The 23652-nt window shown below is 42.3% G+C and overlaps 3 protein-coding genes across 19 annotated transcripts in view; 1 reads left to right on the top strand and 2 right to left on the bottom strand.

The window, feature by feature from the left end:
* Positions 1 to 23652, bottom strand: part of S100A1 (S100 calcium binding protein A1) — a 1186348-nt gene that overhangs the window by 872724 nt on the left and 289972 nt on the right. Inside the window, exon 1 of one of the 17 annotated variants that reach the window (XM_050754044.1) lies at positions 6838 to 6841. The exons of the other annotated variants lie outside the window; for them this stretch is intronic. The gene's annotated coding sequence lies outside the window, so the exon portion shown is untranslated. Of the gene's footprint in view, positions 1 to 6837; positions 6842 to 23652 lie in introns of those variants that run through there. 17 annotated transcript variants of the gene reach the window in all.
* Positions 1 to 23652, top strand: part of S100A8 (S100 calcium binding protein A8) — a 675486-nt gene that overhangs the window by 639853 nt on the left and 11981 nt on the right. The gene's annotated exons all lie outside the window — the stretch shown is intronic.
* KPRP (keratinocyte proline rich protein) lies at positions 10416 to 12155 on the bottom strand. The gene has a single exon (XM_050753552.1). It carries the CDS (start codon positions 12153 to 12155, stop codon positions 10416 to 10418), a length of 1740 nt encoding a protein of 579 aa, XP_050609509.1.

The following is a 23652-nucleotide window of genomic DNA, read 5'->3' as shown; positions in this document are numbered from 1 at the left end:
AGACTGGGTTCAGCCTGTAGAAAGTACAGGGCAGGAGGGGCAGGTGGTCTTTTGTGGTTGGAATGCAGGGCATTTGGTAGAGAACAAGGCACAAAGTGCAGCTAAAAGAAAGACTGGGTTCAGCCTGTGGAAAGTCCATTGTCAGGGCAAGTCACTGGCCTGTCTGTATTGAGTGTTCACCAGAAATCCATCTCCTGAAGGCTTTAGTTTAATTTTATTTTTTTACTTACAGGTTTATTGTTTTAGAATGGGAAGAATGATCACATCAGTGCTGGATTCTAATATGGAAGAGGACTTTTAGGCAGACCCTGTGAGAGAGGGTGACATGGTTTGGCTGTGTCCCCACCCAAATCACATCTTGAATTGTAGTTCCCAGAATCCCCACATGTCATGGGAGAGACTCATGTGAGGTAATTGAATCATGAGGTTGGTTACCCCCATGCTGCTTTTCTCATGATGGTGAGTTCTCAAGAGATGTGATGGTTTCATAAGGGGTTTTTCACCCTTTGCTCAGTACTTCTTACTGCCACCATGTGAAGAAGGATGTGTTTCCTCCCCCTTCCACCATGATGGTAAGTTTCCTGAGGCCTCTCCAGCCATGTTGAACTGTGAGTTAATTAAACCTCCTTCCTTTATAAATTACCCAGTCTTGGGTACATCTTTATCAGCAGCGTGAACACAGAGGGCAACAGCAGTAGAAAATGAAATAAGAAAATACCATTGATGATACTTGCCAAATATTACTACATATCCACACTCTCATAGTCACAATTTCCAATTCTGGCACCCCTGAAAACTGACTTTTTGTCTGATTGTTGACAATATTCATATGGTGGCAAAAAAAAAAAAAAAAAAAAAAAAAAAAAAAAAAAAAAAAACCTGACCTGAACAGACAGTGAGCTCACTTCACTGTAAATATTCTTATGTTCTGTTGTAAAAATATAAATGTCCTCCCCAAGGGGAAGGATCTGTGAAGCCTTAGGGATAACAGGTGGTCCTGGACTACCCACCCTCACCTTGCCTGCCTAACATGTGTTCAAGTCCTTGGTTCTAATTCCATGGTATTGAGACTGAATATGGCCAATTTTGAAGCACACTTGTAGTGTTACTAATGAATTCGATTCACTGTATTACCCTCCTTAAAAAAAAAAAAAGTTCTAAATTTCAAAACACATCTGTTGCCAAGGATCTAGGATGAGTCATTGGAGGAACAAATAAATCTAGCATTTTTCAGGAGTAACAATCTATCTCTAATAATCACCACTTTGTTTAAGAGAACCTTGTATCAGTCTGTCTCCCAAATTCTCAGACTTAAACAAGCCTCAGATTCTCCCCATTTTTAACTGACACCCCAAGATTTTCCCCACTCATAATCATATCACCAGCCCTAATTCATAATGTGCTCCTATACGTGTTTTTCTTTCTGTTTTTTCTTTTTTCTTTTTTTTTTTTTTTTTACTTATTCTCAACTAGTCTCCTGTATTCAGTGGGCATCCAGAAGAGCATCTGTAGGCCTGCTCTTGAAGCCCTCCCAAGGGCCCTTGTGCATTTTTGTCTTTTTCTCCTTCTACCCATTAATCCCATTGACTAATCATCAATACAAATAATTCCTCTTTGTGTTAAAATGGCCTGTGTTACACTTTTCCAGGACAATAGAATTTCCTGCTTATATTTTTCAAGGTGCCACTAGCACTGCATGGCAACTAAGTAGGAAGATTAGAAAGTGAGTGTTCTGAGCTCTTGGACAAGTTTGCCAAATAATGATGATAATTACTGGCACAGGTAATCTACTCACAATTGCCATAATAGCCAGGATAAACTACTCTTCCATAATCAGCATGCAGATCCCTTGGGGAAAAATAAAAACCTTCTGTATATCCTTAAAGTTGTAATTGCTTGCGTGTATTTGCATGTATTCCTGCCTTACAGAGAATTTTTATTTTTCATGAATGGGAGGTTCTTGGGATGGAGGCAAGGGGAAGATGTGATTCACTGTTGGCTTGGGATGGCCTTGAGGACAAAGCTTAAGACTTTCCTCCAATTCAGTGGTTCTCAATGGGGTGAGGTTGGGGATGGCCTGACTACCACACCCCAAAAGAGGGCATTGGACAATCTGGATAAGTGTTTGATCATCACAGCTGCTGTCATCTAATTGGTAGAAGCCACGGATACTGCTAAGCATCCTTCAAATCACAGAATAGGCCTTCGCTAAGGAAGAATTATGTTGTCCAAATCGTCAGTAGTGCTGAGGATGAGAAACCCTACTCTGGTACAGGAGGATGAAGACTATACTCACTGGAGACACCTCCTGGATTTCTCACTGAACAAAACAAACCTCTGAAGAATGCTGATGAAATGCTGTGGAAATGACTGATGAATTAACTTATTGTTCAATCCGGATTTCACATTCAGGCCAGGTCAAGGAAGGACACCTTTCAGTGACTAAGGACCCAATCCCAATTCGAGCCTAAATAGTATTTCTGATTGACTGCAAAGCCTCCCCTTTCTGGTATTTCCTCTCCCTCTGGTTGAACTAAGAAGCCGTGCTGATGGCACACTGGCTGAGTGGCGTCCATATACTGATGACCCTCTGTGATGGCTGCTGACGTTGCTGTGCTTAACCCCACCCTCACCCTGGCATCTGGGCTTCCTTCCCCCAGATCTTATACTTCCTCTAGACTCAGTGTTTTGCTTAAGGCATTTTTCCAATTCACCCCATCCCTGTCCTCTCTGCTATTCCATATCCCACCACTGCTTCAATTCCTCCTCCTTGAAGCTTCCTGCTTGCCCCTGCTGACCACGTGCATCCCTACGTGTGCGTCCCTGCGGCTCATTCAGTCTGCTCCTGCCTGGGCTTGACTAACCCTTGTGGCCCACCTCCTTCTTCAAACAGGCCGTTCTCCAAGCCAATCATCCCCCTTTTCTCAAGGTGAATATTTCACTGCCAAAAGCAAATATATTTTTAGTGTTTTATGATATACTGAATATTTTAAATAGCTTATCTCATTTAATCCTCAGTGTGATCCAGACAGGTGGACTTATTTTCAGCCACATTTTATAGATGGGGGAACTGAGTGCCAGAAAAATTGCCTAAGTCACGACTTCTCAGCTAATGAGTGGTAGAACTGTGTTCAAACCCTCCTCTCATGATGCCTCTTCCATGCCCTTTTCATTGCTGAGTGTTTAGGCCCCACAGCCTTTCAGCCCCTTCTTCCATACATCTAGCTCAGTACTCCTCCACTTCTTATATGGTCTGGGATGCCTGCCCAGGTCATCTTCATAGCTATATATGTTCTTACTTACAGATTAGTTGTATGTTTTGATTTATTATATAATTTTTAAAAATATGCCCAATATTTATTTGTTTTTCTCTGCTAGACTTTGACCTTGAGAACGAGGGTCTTTGTTTTGTTCGCTGATCTATCCCAATCATCCAAAATACCATCTGGCACATAATAAATATTCAATTAACAATGACTAAATATTTGTTGAATGCATGGAAGAACAATATGTTTCATTTCCAAACAGTTCTGACTGTTACTTTTTCTTTATTTCTAGCTAGAATCTTCTTACAGTTTCCATGCATTGCATCTGAGCTCTTTGTTTTATCAAAAAAGCTGATTCTTTTTCTAAATGAAAGCACTATAAATAATGCAGGATGGAAGCATGCTAGTCCTTTCAAAATGCAGTGTTACTCTTCCTTCCACAGGGAGGTAGATCAAGTTTTGGAGCAAGATTAACCTAGGCTTGAATTCCATCACTATCAGGTCTTAGATATGTGACCAGATAAGCTAGTTAACCTCTCTAGATTTTGTGTCTTCTAATGTCTGCAAAATGGAGTGAATGCTATCACCTTTCCAAGTTGTGAGCATGAGGAAGGATTTCCCACCTCAGATGGTGGTTGGTACCTAGTAGTTCACCATCTTCCAGCCCCACACACTTGACCTGAGCTGACCACAGTGCTCAGGTGTGCACATATCTGTCCAGGCAGAATGACGCCATCACACAGAGCTATTCAGAACAAGAGTTCATTGCCATTTGGCACAATCTCACTCTTGGTCCACACTAAGATTCTAATCAACCAAAATTTCTTCATGTGTGCAACTGTGCATATACCCACTCAGCTTCTACAGGTATGGCTAACCATTAATGTACGTTAAAACTTAATGTTTACCTTAATTACATTTTATTTTGTCAAATTAAATTCATTATTCTTACCCATGTTAAATCAGAATTTTACTCTTCAATTCTCCTTCACGACTTGAAGTAACCTGAAATTTAAGCCAGTTTCTTTTCAAGTTTCTCCCCAAGGTGTTGATAAAAAGTTCATTACAACAGGGCTGAGTATGGAGTCCTGGGACCAGCATAAAACTTCCATATAGTGTTAGGAACCAGGAAGGATATTTAACTAATGAGGACCTACTCCTCATCGGGCCGTCTGTCACTAAGTCAATGACGCTGATAGCATGCCTGCTGTTATCTCTGAGAAGGGAGAAGACTTCCCTCTCTCCTCCATCATCAGCTAACTGCCACTCATTTGTCTCATCTCTGACTTGTAGTTGCCTCCTTTAGGCCCTGGACTTGCTAAACTGCCCCATCTGTGGGTTTCCATAGTACTCTGAGTTTCCCATATTGAAGCTTTTAACATATTATTGTCTGCATTGCTCACTAGTGTATCTCCAGGATCAATACCAGTTCCTGGAAGATAGCAGAGCCTCAATAAATATTTGTCAAGTGAATGGATGTGTTGATGCAAGTTCATAAGTGGTTTCCTCCCTCCCTGATGGGCATGCACTAGAGAATAGAGGAAAGGTGTGGATCTAGCTCAGGGTTCCTATGATAAGATGTGATGGGTAGATTTGGCACAGCTTGGGTTATTCCTAGGCCTCTAGATAGGTCTAGCTTAGCCTTCCAGAACAGGAAGTGCCATCTTTTGGAGGAATGAGCTGGATGGTCTCCGGCAATGAGAAGCACATAGATCATCAGGCATCACCCCGTCTTCCTGACTAGTCTCAGGCATAGGCATGTGGATCCTCTTGATTTTATTCATGCCATGCCAGAATTCATGCCATGCCAGAATTCAGATGATTCCAGAATTCATGCTGTCTACCTATGAATTCTAATATGAATGGCTGAGCTATTCTCTGATGCATAACAGTTGTATTTGTTTATGCACTACAGGCTGTTATAATGTGTAGGACAAGCTGTGGGATGTGGAATTTCTTTCTCTTAAGGTCCAGGTAATGCCCGGGTAGAGGAGAGATATACTATAGCTAGGCCCCCATCTCCCATATGTCTGTAACATGTGCCAGATCCCCTCATTCTGGGTGCTTTTGGTGGCAGTGAAATTGGGGATTTAACTGTGAAAAAGGAAGAGATTCCTTCATCTTAAGGTGCTTCTAGACCAAGGGGTGGATAATTTGTGTCCCCACATGGACAATTACATAAAACCTCCTACAAGAAACCAGTTAACAGTCAGCTCTGTCTTCACCACCACTGCCACATCCTACTCATGCTGGGCCAGATGTGTACAAATTTCAACCCTCCTCCTAGGTATTGAGTAAGCTCACACACCTGGGTATTCATTATAGAAATGGTTTTCACTTCTGATTGATCAGAATAATTCTCAAATGCAGGTCCCCGATTTTCATTCTGAAAGTTCAAGCTAAGTAGTTCTAGGATGTATCCTGGGATTCTGTGTTGTTAAGTGAGTATCCCAGGTCATTTCCCTCTAGCATACTGCCTTCCACAAAAAGGAATTTTAGATAACCCACCTGGTCTGGAAGGAACTTCTGAGAACATCTTTCATTCTATAGTGAAGATTCCACAGTGGAAAGCTTAGAAAGAGGAAAAAGACACAGAATTGCAGAAGAATGTAAACAGGATTCCAAAGTGAGAAGCATGATATTCAGGCCCAGTCTCTCTCATGTTCTCCCCCTCTCTGGGAGCCGAGCCCCGGTTCTGAGGCAGCATGGCTGGATGTCAGGCATGGACGTCTGGACTGATCACTGCCTCACACTTTGTGACTTGGCCAATTCATGGGCAGTTCTGAGCAACACAGTTCACCAGACTCTGGTACAGAAGCTACACAACCTGTGTGCTGCCTAATATCCGTGTAGGATTTGAAGAGGAGCCTCTCTGGTTGGTTTTCGAGTACACTGAAAGGTCTTATAAATGGTCTCTTTTGCTCTCTTGGGTCTTCAGCCTTGGTTCTGGAGTCACTTTAAGTTTTGTTCAAGTGGTTGACACAAAAGGAAAGGTCAGAAAGCCAAGATGCCTGTCATCAGTGAAATGATGGATGGCGGAGAGTAGAAGAGATGACAGGGATCATCAAAGCTGTTGCTGAAGGACTTAGGATATCCTAAAGCATATTCGGAGGCCACAGCTCCTGTTGCCAAATGCATTTTAAAATCTCCAAGCTTTTAAAGCAGACAGTTAGACACACAGACACATAGACACACAAAAAGAAACATGAAAAACAGACACACATCCCTGTGTGCCTTTTTCCTCTGAGGTGTTTGTCTCTGGCTGTAGAAATGTTCTGGGAGCTGGCTCCTACATAGCCCTGGGCAGTGGAGAACACCAAGCCATTGGGGGTTTCTTGGCTCTGCTCCAGGCTGGCCCAACCAAAGACCCCTCTATTCTACTATCATTCTGGGAACCAGAATCTATCCCCAGAGGATGGTGCAGACCACAGAGCATTGCTCATTCAATAAAGATCCTGGATGGGGACCTGTCGCCCAGACCTAGGGGAGGTCAGGACTTCTTAGAAGTGACCACCACCTTGGCACAGCCAGTTATGTGTTTCTTCAATATTTTGCAGGGGTGAGTGGTCGGCCCCCAAGCATCCCCAGGCAAGGGGTTCCTTGTCTAGCAGTTTGTTTTCGAGGACATGGGAGAGATCTAACAAGAATCCCTTCCCAAACTGGAGCTTCCAAGCCTCTCCCTACCCTGCCCTCCTCACTCCCACCCAGAGGCCTGGGTGATGGAAACCTGGAGATGCTCTGTGGGGCCAAATTCAGGCCCTGCCAAGCCCCTGGGGGACGTGCCACACAGCAAATTCAATTCTAGAGCAGCCTGGATTTTAAGGGAGGAGGTGGATGTGGAACTAAATAACCTATTCGGTGACTGAGAGAACTCCAAGATTGTGTTGGGAAAATAATTGGGTTAAAACTGGAAAGATCTTTGGAAGAGGCAGGGACTATGACTAAGATCCAAGGTGCCATGTGTGGTATTAAAGAGTGCAGACTGGGAGTCACGAGTGGCCGTATGGCTTGGGCAAGCGCTTAAACCCTGAGTGCTTAGGTTTTTAATTCTGCAAAAGAGCAAAATAATAATGCCTGCCTGACTGAATATTATGGGAATTAGAGGATGGATAGATATGTAGATACGTGTCTGTATACACACACACACAGATATACACATACTATATATGTATATTAATATTCTATCTGCATATGGCATTTCACCAAACCAGTGATGACCAAATGTTCCTGGGCATCAGCAACACCAGGAGAGCTTGTTGAAACACCGCTTGCTGGGCCTTGCTCTCAGAATCTTTACTTCATTAGGTCTGGGGTGATGCATTTCATTTGCATTGCAAACAAGGTCCTAGGTGTTGCCAATGCTGCTGGTTCAGGTACCATATTTTGAAGACCAGTATACTAGGTTGTGCACTGACAGTAAACAAGGTTATGTCTATCTCTCTAACCAGGGCCATCCTAGCAGATGAGCAATAAATATTGCCCAATAAATACATGAATGAATGGATTTCACATGAAGGGCCTCAGTTTTCCTTTATATGACACAGGGTTCTACTAGTTGGTTTCTGAGGTCTCCACCATCAGCCTGGCAGAACTAGATTCCTTGGGCAAGGGAGATGCATACTCAGAGCCAGGTCCTGGATCTGTTTCCCAACTATGGCTCTGTAGCTGTGAGGTCCTCTGGGGAGTGGACTATGAGGAGCAGGGCTACGGATCAGACCTTCAGAGGCCCAGGCCAGAGATGCCCTCTGCTGTCATCCTCCTAAGTGGAGCTTTTACATTCTCTCTCCCTGAGGACCTGTCCTCCAGCACCCTCATCCTCCAGAGCCACATCCCCACCCAGCATTCATCTCACCTGCAAGGACTAAGAGGAGAGTCACTGCTGTCTCTTCCTCCCCTCCAGCCCTTACCTTCATGCTGCCAAGACCGCCCAGGCCTAATGGAATCTGGGAGCAATTGAGGAATGCAGAGTTAGGCTCAAATGCTTCCATAAAAGAAAACAGAAAGAAAAGTAAACAATTTGGTTCTTTTTTTTTTTTTTTTTTTTTTTTTTTTTCTGTGAGATGGAGTCTTGCTCTGTTGCCCAAGCTGGAGAGCAGTGGCACGATCTTGGCTCACTGCAACCTCCGCTTCCTGGGTTCAAGCACTTCTCTTGCCTCAACCTCCCGAGTAGCTGGGATTACAGGCACAGGTCACCACACCTGGATAATTTTTGTATTTTTAGTAGAGAGACAGGATTTCGCCACTTTGGTCAGGCTGGTCTCAAACTCTTGACCTCAGGTGATCAGCCCTCCTCGGCCACCCAAAGAGCTGGTATTACAGACGTGAGCCACCATGCCCGGCCTAGTTCTGAAAGAAGAGGAGTGTCCCCAGAGAGCCTCCAGGTACTTCATTCTTCCCTTCCTCTTTTCCAGAGGCAACAAGGCTGTGACTATGGCCCTAGAGCTAGGCAAAACCCAGTTCACCAAATCCAGGCCTGAAGTCTCTCACTCCCAGACCAGGGGGCAGAGTTATTCTCCCTGTTTCCTCATCCCCTTGCCTTTTTCTTCGTCCTTTCCATCTGGGGCCAAGGAAACTGAGGGAAGATTGAAAACCCACAAGACAACCCACTTGGTGTAGGCTTAAAAAGCTCACACCGTGGGTACAATAAACTAAACAAGAAAGGTAATAAATTAAAATGAAAATTCATACTATGTCATATCCATCAAGATGGCTATTACCAAAACAAGAGAACAAACAGAAAATAGCAAATGTTGACAAGGATGTGGAGAAATTAGGACTTGTACCCTGTTGGTGGGAATGTAAAATAATGTAGTCACTATGAAAGATAGTATAGCAGTTCCTCAGAAAATTAAAAATAAAATTGCCTTACGATCCAGTGATCCCACTTCCAGATATCTATCCATAATAATTGAAATCTGGGATTCACAGAAGTATTTGTATACCCATGTTCATTGCAATACTATTTACTACAAGAAAAATGGTGAAAGCAACCTAAGTGCCCATCCATCCACTGATGAACAAATAAACAAAATATAGTATGTACCTGCAATGGAATATTAGTCAGCCTTGAAGAGGAAGGAGATTATGGCACATGCTACAACTTGGATAAACCTTGAGAACATTATGCTAAGTGGAGTAAGCCAGTCATAAAAGGACAAATACTGTTTTTCTACTTATATGAGCTACCTAGAATCATCAAATTGATAGAGACAGAAATGGTGGTTGCTAGGGGCTAGAAGGAGCAAGGAATGAGGAGTTATTATTTAATGGATGAAGATTTAATTCAGCAAGATGAGTTCTGTGGACAGATGGTGGTGCTGGTAGCAAAACAATGTGAATGTACTTAATGCCATTGAACTGAATGCTTAAATATGGTGAAGATGGTAAATTTTATGTTACATGTGTTTTATTATCACAATTTAAAATAGCAACAATAAAAACCTCATCTCAGCAAGTCAAGAAATAAAAGCAGGAATGACTCAGGACTCAGGCAGTGAGTACATGATGATCTTTATTGTCACGTGGCCTCCTCTCACCTCAGTTCCTACAGTTGAGCATCAGGACAGAACATGGTTCAAGTTACCAACCCACAAGCCTTGCTAAGCAGCAGCCAGCCCCAGGATAGACACTGAGATTTAGAGATTCTCTGACTCCACTCAGTTGGGAGTTTAGAACCTAGTTGGGCAGATAAGAAAGATATGCCTGCAAAGTGAAATAACAATTCAAGAGATATCACCAGGCAGTTACCAAGTAGTGCGGAGGATGCAGTGAAAGATGGGTTGGATTTCAGAAGCTGGGGAGGAGAAGAGAAGTGGTCTAGGAAGAGGGGGGAAGAGTGAGCAGAGGCTTGGAGGCAGGGTCATCTAAGGTATGGCCCAGGAAACACCCAAGCTGCGCCCGATGGCCAGACTGGTCTGGCTAGAGCTGAGGATGTGTACAGGCGAGGAGTGACATGTGAGGCTGGAGAGGCATCTGAAACCCAGGTGTGAATCTTTGGATGATAGACAAAGGAGTTTGGACATCACCTTTGTAATAGGGAGTCTCTGAATATCTCTGGAGAGATTCAAACAAGAGTGCACTGGAAATTGTGGAACAGGAGGAACAACATTTTCAGAGGCAGGAGACAGGGTTGTGTCAGTCACCTTTCCTTTAAAAATAAGCACTCTTTGCTTCCCCTTTCACTCCAGCATAGGCATTGCCTTGGTCTCCATGGCCATCCTGACCCCTCCTCTCTGGAAACACATCACCAGGCCCACAGCCAGCACCACTCTTTTGCCCCTGGTTATAACTGGATGGGCCACAGTAGGGAGCTTCGGTGTCTAGGCGGTGTGGACTAGACTCATGACAGCCTACGTCTCCTGAGTATGGAACTGGATTTAGGCCCCAGCACGGACTGGGGCTGCGCCAAGGCTGCCTGCAGGGCTCTGGGCTTGGGCAGGGGGCTGGCAGGGGAATTGGCTCTGGCCGTGGACGAGGCTCTGGGTGCTCACAGGGCTGCAGGTGTGGACGTGGCTCTGGAATCTCACACTGCGCTGGGCGAGGACGGGGAACTGGCCGCGGTGTTGGACGTGGTGCTGGAAGTGGTTCCGGATACAAACAAGGTTCTGAACGTTGTCGTGGTAGAGGACGCGGGCGTGGTTCTGGACTTATGCATGGTTCTGGAAGCAGACGTGGAAGTGGAGCAGGAGGTGGACATCGCTGCAGTGGTGACTCTGGACGCTGGTCAAGACGCCGTGGTGGACAGAAGCTTGGGAGCGGACGTGGCTCTACGTGTGGCCTCAGCTCGGGGCAGGAGGTGCCCCAGGAGGGCTGCGGGCCACAGCTCCGGGAGCGGTGTCTGATGGGAGGAATCTCAACAGGACACCTCTGTGGGGGAACCTGCCTGGGGCAGCACGGGGAGGAAATCTCGATTCGGCACTTGGGGCCACGTCTCTGAGAGCAACTTGAAATGGGTTGTCGAGGACAGCGACTGTTATAGATGGGTTCAGAACGGCGGGGTGGGGTGCAGTAGTTAGGAAAACCTTCAGAGGGTCTTAATGGCAGGTAGCTGCTGGAGCAGGGCTCAAAACGTCTTGGTGGGGAACAGCTGCGGGGAAAAAGCTGCAGCCGCCGAGGAGGAGGAAGGCATCGGCTGGTGCTCCGAGAGCGGTGCTGTTCAGTGAAGCTCCCATAGGAGCCCTGGGTCTGGCATTGGGGCACACAGGGGCTAAAAGAAGCCCGGGACCGATACTGAGGGACACAGCTGCTGTAGGAAGGCCTCGACTGGAACTGGGGGGTGTAGCTGTTGTAGGCAGCCCTTGACTGAAACTGGGGGCCACAACTGCTGTAGGAGCCTTGATACTGGCACTGGGTGGAGAACCTTCCCTGAGTCTGGCACACTGCAGGACGCCCTCTATACATCTGGACAGGCTGAGGAGCTGGACAGGGTACATAGTTCTGGACTGGACATTCTACATAACAAGTTTCTGTATAACAAACTGGAGCACATTCTACGAAGCAAGTCTGAACAGGCTGTGAGGCTTCGCACTGCACGTAGGACACCTCAGATTGGCATGGAGCCTGGCTTTGAACAGAGGAAGTTTGAGATTGGGATGCAGCCTGGCCCTTCACCTGGGTGGTCTTAGACTGACATGGAGCCTGGCCTTTCACCTGGTTGGTCTTAGACTGGCACTTCACCTGTGTGGTCTGAGACTGGCATGGAGTCTGGTCTGTCACCTGGCAAACTTGAACTGGGCATGGTGCAGGGCACTCCACAATTTGCATCTCACAAGGGGCTTGAACCACCACTTGGCTCTGGGCAAAGGGGGAGTGAGAAGAGTAGAAGGAGGGACCCTTGACGCAGCACTGTTGGAGCGGCAGGCAGCACTGGATCTGCTGCTGGTCACACATGGTTCTGATGCAGCCAGTCGAGCGTGACCTGAGGGCAGAGAGACCAGGGTCAAGAAGATGAGAGTTGGAGAGGGAGGGCTGGGACCTAGAGGAAGACACCCTTCATTTTCCCTAGCTTTTCCTCCTCCACCCTCAACCTTCACCCAAGTGTCCTGACTTAGTTGGACCCAGGATTAGTCTGTTAAACCTGCCCTGAGTCTGTCAAAGGGCTTGATTGTGCACATCCAGGGTTGCAGGTGTCCAGGATCTCCCTGGGAGTGGATCTACCAATGCCCAGAACAAGAGGGCACTGATGACAAAAGGATTCTCTTTTTGTCTCCACACTTTCTCACATCCAATGTGGTCTGAGCAGCCCTACAGGAAGTAGAGATAAAACATGCTCCTAAGGCTGTAGCCCAAAGTGGAAACTCCACTCCCACAGGAGCTAGGATTTACTCATACATGTGCACTGGCAGTATACATACATGTGCAAATATGTAAAAATGTACATATGAGAATAAGCACTCGACACCATCTGCATTCACATAATGTCAAAGCATTCACTGGAAAGTGGGCAGCTCAAGCCCAACATTAAATGTTTGTTTCTTTATATTCAATGTTTTTAGATAAATTCATTTAAACATGACACAATGTTCTGAAATAAAGTCATTTAAACATGACACAATGTTTTGTAATAAATTCATTTAAACATGACACGTGCAAAGCTTTCCCATGCAAAACACACCAGCCTTGGAAAGACTCTGACCACCATGGCAACTCGCCCAATCAGGTTGCTGTTGTTAATCACCTGAAGTGTGACAGCCTGCAGGCCTCAGAAATGTTTTTCCCCAGCTCCTCTTAGAGGCAAGGTGGAGTTACCCAAGATGGAGTAAGCCAGAAAGTCCAAGGTTCTTAATCAGAAGATGGACATTCTGCCATACTTAATCATCTATGCAACTGGGGCATTGCAGACCTGACTTGAGGGCTGCAGGCATATACCCTGACACCACGCTTAGCCGGGGAGAGCACAGGGCAGCCTCACTCCACTGCTTGTCCCAGATCCACGTGTTTATGTGGATTTGCAGGCAGCCCACTGACCAGCAAAACAAGATCATTTGACAGCAGGCTCATCCAACAAAACGCCTTTCAATAAGCTCCTCAAATGCTCCTGATGAGGGTTCAAACCTTCCATTTTCAATTTATAGAGAATACCTACATATCTATTTCCCTGGGGAAGGTAACCCTTCCACACACAACTTTGCTCATAAGGTGTAAATTGCTAATGTGGCTTTTCCAGAAAGATTATGAGGGGAAATGGTACCTGAGGATAAGGTCAGGGTTATCAAAGGCAAATACACTGAAGTCACAGCCCTAGCTCATCTCATAAACTCCATAGCTATGCTTCTGTCTCCTAAAAGCTCACCAGACTTTTCTCCTCAGGTTGATGCACTCCTTGCCCTCCCCGGCTCCTAGCTTCTCCCTTCTTTGTGCCTCACTACTGTGAACCTGGGCTCCCTCGAACATCACACCCACCCCAATCCCAGGATCCAGTTCCTGGACTCACCCTCCTCACAGGCAAGCAGTCGCTCAGGCTGAGGCATCTGGGAAGAGGGCTGTCTTTATATAAAGGGTTCTGGGTCTGGCTTGGGCCATGAGACAGCTGGTTGGCATCTGCCTGGCGCATCACCCAGGCTGGCATTCCAGCAGCTGGTTCCCTCCCTGTGTACCTGCCCTTGCCGTCACCTACAGAGTATGGGAGTGTCTTGTCTTAGTGTTGAAGTCTCAGGACTATGAAGAGCAGATTCTTGTTTTCTTCCTCCTTCATTACCTTAACAGTTTCTTCTCCATCCCTAGAAGACCTGATGGTCAGGAGATGAGGAGTGGCAAAGGTATCTTCTCTCCTAAAAGATGATTGTATCTGCCAACTTCCACTTTGCTTCAGATTCTTACCAGAGTGATAAAAAAGAGGAAATGTTTTCTAACTTGAAGTAATTTAAGTTACTTCAATGATAGAGGCAACTCTATAGAAGGATGAGCCCATGGGGTCAGAGGTGAGTCTAACATCCCAGGCCATGTAGTTATAGCTATGCAACCTTTAAAACCAACCTGAGTATCAAATTGCTCTTCTGCAAAACAGAGATAATTAAATCTTGTTTCTGATTGTTGTGAGGATTAAGGCAATTATTATATTTTTAAAAACCTATCCAAGAATGATGTTTAAAATATCCCAAATACACTCAGGGTAAATGCTGGCCATAAGCTACAGGCACTGCTGAGTCTTGGGTGTCTGCTCCCTCCCCATCCTGAGCTGAGCAAGTGGATGGCTGCACAGCAGGTGCTCAGCCATGCTGCAGAGCAGTATTTGAAGGCAGCACCAGGCAGGTAGTATACTGTGGAGTAACCCTTAAAGGCAGTACAGTGCAGGGCAGAAATAATAATCTGGCACTCTGTGACTCACATAGAGTCAAAATGGACAGCTCTTTATGTTTTCCCTCATAATACTGTCATTAATCATTAGTATTTAAAAATAGGGAGATTTTATTTAAGATTCCAGAAATTCAGATTTTCTTCTAAAATGAAGAGATCTAGCACAGTTGAACCTACCTTCCATCATCCTGATTAGCAGCTGCCCACCTTAGATAGGGCATTGCTATAGTTTGGGTATTTATCCCTTCCAAACCTTATGCTGAAATTTGACCCCTAGTGTTGGAGGTGGAGCCTAACAGGAGATGTTTGGGTTATGGGGGAGGATCCCTCATGACTAGATTAATGCCCTCTCTGGTAGGGGTGGGGGTTAAGGTCTTGCTCTATTTGTTCCTGCAAGAGCTGGTTGTTAAAAAGAGCCTGGCACCTCTCTCGCCCCTCTCCTGCTTCCTCTCTCTTCATGTGATGTCCGCACAGCCTGCTCCCCTTCACTTTCTACCATGAGTGGAGGTAGCCTGAGTCCCTCACCAGAAGCAGATACTGATGCCATGCTTCTTGTTCAGCCTACAGAAATGTGAGCCCAATAAGCCTTATTTTTTTTTCTAAATTATCCGACCTCACATACTCCTTTATAGTGACACATTTGGACTAAGACAGGTAAATATTTTGCCATTCTATAATTCTCCATTATTCTTTTCTATGTCTACAATGTAATTCAAAGTGTACATTTCCTTATGTTATTTCACTTGTGCTTTTATTTTCCTTTGCTAAAATTAAAAGTGAAATAATCCTTCTACCTGGATTATTTCACTTGTTTATATCACCCTTCAACCCCTTTCAACAGAATCTTAAAAGATTCTGACCAAGCTTGTGAGCATAGACTTTAGATTTAGACATGTTTTGGGTTGAATCTGAGCTCCAGTAACTTACTAATGGCATGAAAGCTACTTAGTCTCCATCAGCCTCAGATTGATTATCTACTTCTAAAACGGAAAGGAGGAGAAAGAGGAAGAAGAGGGGAGAGAAGAGAAGGAATTAGAAAATATTTTCTCCTACAGAGTGGGACAAAATCTTCACACTGAGGATCAAATATCAACATGAGGTTTGGAAGGGATAAACACCCAAACTTTCACAATGCCCTATTAAAGGTGGGCAGCTGCTAGTCAGGATGATAGAAGGTAGGTTCAATTATGCTAGATTTTTCGATTTTAGAAGGAAAGCTGAATTTCAGGAATCTTAAATAAAATCTCCCTATTTTAAATGCTAATGATTAATGACAATATTTTGAAGACAAAACATAAAAAGCTATCCATCTTGACTCTATGTGGCTCACAGAATGCTCATTTGTTACTTCTGCCCTGCACTGTGCTGCCTTCAAGGGCTACTCCACAGCACTACCTGCCTGGTGCTGCCTTCAAACCCTGCTCTGCAGCACTGGCTGAGCACCTGCTGTGCGGCCATCCACTTGCTCAGCTCAGGATGGGGAGGGAGCAGGCACCCACAACCCAGCTGTACATGTGGCTTATGGCCGTAGGGTTATTATGTTAATTAAATGAGAAAACTAATCTAAAGTACTTAAAACTTAATTAGCCACTTCAACAGAGTAAACAGACAACCCACAGAGTGGGAGAAAATCTTCACAATTTATATATCCAACAAAGGACTAATATCCAGAATCCACAAGGAACTCAAACAAATTAGCAAGAAAAAAATAAACAATCCCATCAAAAACTTGGCTGAGGACATGAATAGAAAATTCTCAAAAGAAGATATACAAATGGCCGGCAAACATGAAAAAATGCTCATCATCACTAATGACCAGGGAAATGCAAATCAAAACCACAAGGTGATACCACCTTACTCCTCCAAGAATGACCATAATCAAAAAATCAAAAAATAATAGATGTTGGCATGGATGCAGTTAAAAGGGAACACTTCTACACTCCTGGTGGGAATGTAAACTAGTACGGCCACTATGGGAAACAGTGTGGAGATTCCTTAAAGAATTAAAAGTAGAACTACCATTTGATCCAGCAGTCTCATTATTGGGTATCTACTCAGAGAAAAAGAAGTCATTATACGAAAAATATACTTGCTCATGTGTGTTTATAGCATGTCAATTTGCAACTGAAAAAAATATGGAACCAACCCAAATGCCCATCCATCAACTAGTGGATAAAGGCACTGTAATATATGTATATGATGGAATACTACTCAGCCATAAAAAAGAATGAATTAATGGCATTCGCAGCAACCTGGAGGGAATTGGAGACTATTATTCTAGGTGAAGTAACTCAGGAATGTAAAACCGAACATCGTATGTTCTCACCCATAAGTGGGAGCTAAGGTATGATGATGCAAAGGCGTAAGAATGATACAATGGACTTTGGGGACTGGGGGAAAGGATGGGAAGGGGGTGAGGGATAAAAGACTACAACTTGGGTTCAATGTATACTGCTTGGGTGATGGGTGCACCAAAATCTCACAAATCATCACTAAAGAACTCACTCATGTAACCGTTTCCAAAAAACTCACAGAAATAAAAAATTAAAGAAAATAATAAATAAATCTGACACCTCACAGTTAAAAAAAAAACAATTAGCCACTTAGCTGTCTGGACTTTATTTTCCTCATATGAGGATAAAAGTGATAATACTGACTTTACCAGGTTCCCACAAAGATAAAACCAGATAATGGGTATGAAGGTGCTTTGTAATTCATAGTACATATGCCAATTATGTGCATGGAATCTGTCCCAGGGGGATGTCTGCCCAACTCAACATGATCTCAGATTCCTAGTTCTGGATCCCATCACTCATTCCAGAGGAGTCTCCAGATACCATTTAAAACTTGAATAGGATCATAGATTTTCAGAATGTCATGCCAACAAAAACCCCCAGGAATTATCTGGTCCCACCTTGTCATTTTACAAAGGAAGACTATAAATCCCAGAGAGAGGAACCTGTCTAGGGACCTGAAGCTAATGACTGCCTTGAAGGGATTAGATTTCAGGTAGCCCAAGTCCCAGATCAGGACTCTTTCCACTTTCATAGTGATTTCTCTGATCACACACTTTGGCCAAGGTGCTATGAACTTGAATAGCCCTGGGACTATGTTCACTAAGAAGGTAGTCAGGAAAGCCATGAACAATGAAAACTGAGAGCGTAGATCAGCTGGCCTCAAGAAAATACAAATTATTGAATCCTAATGGCTACGTCTCTCCCACTCATCTCCTGATAGAGTGTGCACTTTTTGAAGGGATAATCTCTATCTTATTCATCTTTGTATCTCTGTATCCTGATATATAAGCCTGTTGATGGATAGATAGGTGAGTGGAAGGAGGTAGGTATAAAACTGGCCTTGATTCATGTATCCTTAATCACTAGAGAATGACTTGGCATTGTCTCATCTAGAGATCAGAGTACTGCAACGTTTGTTACTTTTTGCTTTTTGCTTCTTATGAAGAGAAATGAAGGATAGGGATGGGGGTAGAAAGAGCCTGAAAGTTAAGTCTTAGAGATGACAATGAGGTTAGCTGTTAGAGTTGTCAACAATATTTTAGAAACTGATTGTTAAGCTAGAAGCAAATGATTTGACTCCTGAAATTCTTCCTTCTCTTGTGTGTAAGGCTCTAGAATTAAAAAGTTGTCATTGCTTAAAGAACTGGAACAAGTAATGAGATTGTCTAAAGGCAGGGTTAAATATGGCGTATTCTCTTTTTCTCCAGTGAAGTTTAGAACTCTTTCAAAGGCATTCTAATTTGGTGATTTATTCAAACTAAATAATTTATTTAGCTAGTCTTCAGTGTGCCCTTTTAATCTCTGTGAGTCTATATATATTTATAGGTGTTTTGCTTTTTGGCTCAACCAACTCAACGTGGACAAAAATAAATTTTCATCTCCTCTTATACATTTTCTTTTTCCAAAGTCCAGTTTCTGACAATAATCCATTCACAACATTTTTCATTCACCCTGGATGGTTGTTCCACCTTAACTTAACATACAGTCACCACACTATTCATTCTGCTTTGTACTTGCTCTCAAATATACCCCTACTGTTCCCGCCTCTGCCCCTGCTGCATCTAAGGTCTTCATGACTTCCTACATGGTGCGATGATCTCTTAACTGTTTTTTTCTGAGTCCAGTCTTTTCTTCCGTTTAACTTACAAATAGCCACAAGAGTGATTATCCTAAAAATTAAATAAAATTAAAAACAAAACTGATTATGTTATTCACTTTGCTTCCCATTGTCTATTGGAAAATGTTCAAACTCCTAAGCAAGACATACAAATCCTTTCATAAGCTGCCTCAGGTCTACCCTTTCGGCTTTACGTCCTCTCATCATTACTACCTCCCGACCCACCTACCACTCCAGAGAGCATCAAAGGAAGCATGCATATGGCTTTCATTCTCTATGCATTCCTTGATATTTCCCTAAGTCAGATCTTTGCAAATGCTACTTCCTCTGCCTGAAATGCCCTTTCATCTCCTACCCACATGTGGAACTATTGCTCATCATCCAAGACAACTACAATGACACTTCCTTTGCAGTGTTCCCTGTCCCCTAAGCCATGACTCAACTCTGAGCTCTGGCAGCAATTCAGACACACCCATCATTGAAGTGATCATGTGTTTTGTGATTATTTACATTCCTGTCTTCTACACCAACTGTGAATTCCTCAGTGAAAATAAGTTTTGGTATGTAAATATTTGTATCCCAGAAAGAGGTGTTGTGCTAATGCTTAGTGTTCAGTTTACCTTGTTGATTAAATATTTCATTTTCATTTTTACAAATATACACATACCCTTACACATGCTTGTATGCATATAAGCCTAGCATATGTATATCTTATATTGCATTTTATGGATTGATTCATTTTATTATCTATTGAAATATAACAAACAAATAAATGATAATATATAAAGATCATACTAAAAACCACAATGATAGCAAAGAGCTCAGTGATGATATATACGGATAATATATTGTATATTGCTATATACAATATATGCTATACATATAACTGTAGATAAAAGGATGTACTAAAGGCAGAGACTATCTCCAGAGAGAAGTCATTAATTTTAGTGAAAGATATTATGGCTATTTAGATAAATGGAGCTATTTAGAAATAGTAATATAGGCTGAAATACATGTGGCTAGAAATATAATAATATAAATCTAGGAATAAATGATAAGTATGTAGTGATTTATAAAATTGGCATGAACTATCAGAAGAGAGCTGAATATAAAGATATTCATAAATTATTAAAATGTAGTTAGAAATAATGGCATACAGGGTAAAAGATGAAGTTTCAAATTTAAATAAATACAGATGTGTAAGTGGAGCAAATTAGAAATGGGCAGATCACATGAAAGAGATTGTGAGGCACAGGAATAGCAGGATACGTTAATTAACAAAAAGATGGAGGCAACTTGGAAAGCACACATAAATCTGGAGATAATTCATTGAGGACTTGCTCTATTACTGTCATTTAGCTAGGGAACTGAATTATGTTAACTTTTAATCTTTCAAATAACCCTGCAGGGTACCTATCACTATCATTATTTATTAAAAAATGAGAGAACAAAGGTTCAAAGATGAAGTAATTCGTTGTAGATAACAAGCTTGGAAACAGCAGAACCAGGATTTATAGCCAAATGATCTGGTGAGAGAGGCCTCTGAAAGTAGACATTTAGTGATATGGAGTTATCTTGAGTTAGAGATACAGAGACGCACTCAATGTTTTATTAAACTATGAGATTATTTTCATGAGTTATGAACCTTTGAGACCCTGAATTTTCATTTGAAAGAATTTAATGATATCTTGATCCTGAGAGCTAGGACATCCATACTTGCCCTCTGCTCCAAAGATAGGTGTTTTCAACAGATTCAAGAAGAATCTTTTCCCTTGTATCATTTCACAATCTTTCCATTTTAATCTCCCTCCCATCACTGTAATAAACATATGTCTTGGGACTCATCCCCAACATGAAGGTGGTATTTGTAATCTGAGGTATCTTCCAATATTTCAATATGAATGCTTAGTGCCTTGTGACTTCTACCTTGAAGCATTGAAGAAATCAGGGTTTTACCTGAGTGCTGTTGAGCTTTCCTCCCTAAGCCCAGCTGTGGTAGATCAGACACATATCTAAACTGCATAGTACCTATGTGTCAAGTAGGGTAAAGGTGAAAAATAGTATCACAGGTTTTCATCATACGACTGTTAAGTAGATTAAGAGACAAGGACACCCAAGAGCTGTATCAGGAAGAACAAAGTTGACCAGCCATGGTGACTCATGCCTGTAATCCCAGCATTTTGGGAGGCCAGGGTTGCAGGATTGCTTGAGAGTAGGACTTCAAGACCAGTCTGGGCAACATTGGGGGACCCCTTCTCTACAAAAAATAAAAACATTAGCCATGTGCAGTGACACACGGCTGTAGTCCTGGTTACTTGAGAGGCTGAAGTGGAAGAATCGCTTGAGCCCAGGAGCTCAAGCCTTCAGTGATCAACCACAGCATTTCAGCCTGGGTGACAAAATTAGACCCTGTCTCAAAACCAAAAAAAAAAAAAAAAAAAAAAAGTAAAATAAAACAAAAAACAAATACATAAAATAAAGAAGAATAAAATTAATACTAAGCAGAGAGGAAGAGTTTGCCAGTGCTGTCTGTAGCCACCTCTAACAGGGGCATTAAAAGATTGAAGAGAAAGCACAACAAGGATAGTGATAGCGAAAACCAAATAGATGCATAGGGAGAGAGGAGAGACTGGAGCTGGGAATGTATAACCAGAGAATGTAGAGAAGCAAGGGAAGTAGAACTATATATCTACCTCAACCCTTCTTCACATTTGCAAATTTGATGTTGTCTCAGTTCAATTAACAGAAATATATGTATATTTCATTAACAGGACAAAAATGAGGGTAGACAAGTTGTACTCCTGCTTGTACAGATAATTTAAGTTTCTATACAGCTCACTATCTTGCAATGCTCATTTTACTTAAACAATAATATTTTAAGCCTAATATGAAGCTAAATCATCCACTTTTTGAAATCATAGGAAACTCTCAGACCATCATCACATTTGGTGAATGGAGAGCCTTGCTTAATCACATCTTGAGTCTCATAGAATGTTAGTAGTATTGCTGGGTTATCAATATCCAATGATCTAGAAAACAGCGAAAGGAGCTCAGTTATTGGCAAGGATACACCAAATGCCAAGTAGTCTTTGATTACTTAGAAGCCTTAAGCTACATCCAACTCCTCAAAATTGCTCCCTATGTAGGTTGGTGCTTCATTCACTTCCATTTCTCAAAATTCTTTCCTCTGCTAAGAACACTCTCTCCTCACTCACCCCTAGTCCCATTGTATGCCAAACTCCTGCCAATATTGTAGGACCTACTGGTATTGCATTTCCATGCTGATGTGTCAGGTTTCTACACTAGATAATGAACCTCTTGATGGCACAAGACTGTGCCCAGAAGAAAGCTGGCTTTCTAAAAGTGCTCATTAAATGTTTGTTGAATGACAAAATAAAACTAGTGATAAGCCCCAGAGGACAATGAAAGTAATTGGTTAGTTGATAGATAACAAGGATGACTTCAGCAGGCATAAGTTGGCTAGAAAAAAGATGACTTTCATGCCTGTAATAACAGCACTTTGGGAGGCTGAGGTAGGCGAATCTCCTGAGGTCAGGAGTTTGAGACCAGCCTGACCAACATGGAGAAGCCCTGTCTCTACTAAAAATACAAAATTAGCTGAGCACGGTGATACATGCCTGTAATCCCAGCTACTCAGAAGGCTGAGGCAGGAGAATCTCTTGAACCCGGGAGGTGTAGTTTGCAGTGAGTCGAGATTGCATCATTGCTCTAAAGTCAATTTATTACTATAAAATTTATTAATTGATGATAAATACACTTTATTACAATAAAGAATACATTAGAAGTTACATGGCCTCCAGCAAAATCACTTGAATTATCTGGGCCTCAGTTGGACTAAATAAATCCTAAAATTACTTCTGGTCCTAATATTAGGTTCAAATTAGAGAGACAAAGATGGAGTTAGAAAAAGAGAGAGAAAGAGAGAAGGAGAGAGAGAGAGAACTATAGATTGAGGAAGAACAATGAAAGAAATAGGCATAAAGCTGTGAAAACGGACTATTGTCATTAGACATGCATATAGAAAGATGAGAAGAGAAATTTGTGCAATAAGATTATACAGAGTTGCCTGTAAGAATATACAGATGAAATTAAGATAAAAAATATATGATTCCTCACATCATACACAGAAAGTTACTCAAAATAGATTATATACCTAAATGTAAAAGCTAAAACTATAAAACTCTTAGAAGAAAACATAGGAGTAAAACTTCATGCCATTGGGTTAGGCAATGGTTTTTTAGCTACAATACCAAAAACACAAGTAATAAATTAAAAAATAGAAAAACTGAATTTAATAAAATTAAAAATTTGCAACTTGCAAATGATACCATTAAAAAGTGAAAAGATGACCCACATAATAAGAGAAAATATTTGCAATTCATATATCTATAAAGGGCCTTTTATCTAGAATGTGTAAAAACTCTTGAGATTCAATAAGAAGAACATAATACAATTTAAAAATGGACAATGGATATGAATAGACAGTTCTCCAAAAAAGATATACAGACAGCCAATAAACACATGAAAAGTTGCTCAACATCCTCGATCATGATGATGGAAATACAAATTAAAACCACAATGACATACCACTTCATACCCACTAGCATTATTACAGTCAAAAAAAATAGACAAGAACAAGTGTTGGGGAGGATGTGGAGAAACTGGAACCATTAATACACTGCTGTGGGGATGGACATGGTGCAGTCACTGCGGAAAACAATTTGACAATTCCTCAAATAGTTAAACATAGAGTATTACATGATCCAGTAATCCCACTCCTAGCAAAAATGAAAATTCCATGCAAGCAAAATGAAAACATATACCCACTTAAAAACTTATACACGAATGTTTCAAAGCAGCACTATTCACAATAGCCAAAATGTGAAAACAACCTATGCATCCATCAACTCATGAATGGATAAACAACATGGTTAAC

This window comes from Macaca thibetana, chromosome 1 (genome assembly GCF_024542745.1).
Source record: "Macaca thibetana thibetana isolate TM-01 chromosome 1, ASM2454274v1, whole genome shotgun sequence".
Classification (NCBI taxonomy): Eukaryota; Metazoa; Chordata; class Mammalia; order Primates; family Cercopithecidae; genus Macaca; species Macaca thibetana.
The sequence above is the reverse complement of the archived record's forward strand: the minus strand, read 5'-3'. Positions and strand labels throughout refer to the sequence as shown.

Coding starts and splice junctions, on each gene's coding strand:
- KPRP (XM_050753552.1), bottom strand. CDS start 12,155: ATGTGTGACCAGCAGCAGATCCAGTGCTGCCTGCCGCTCCAACAGTGC.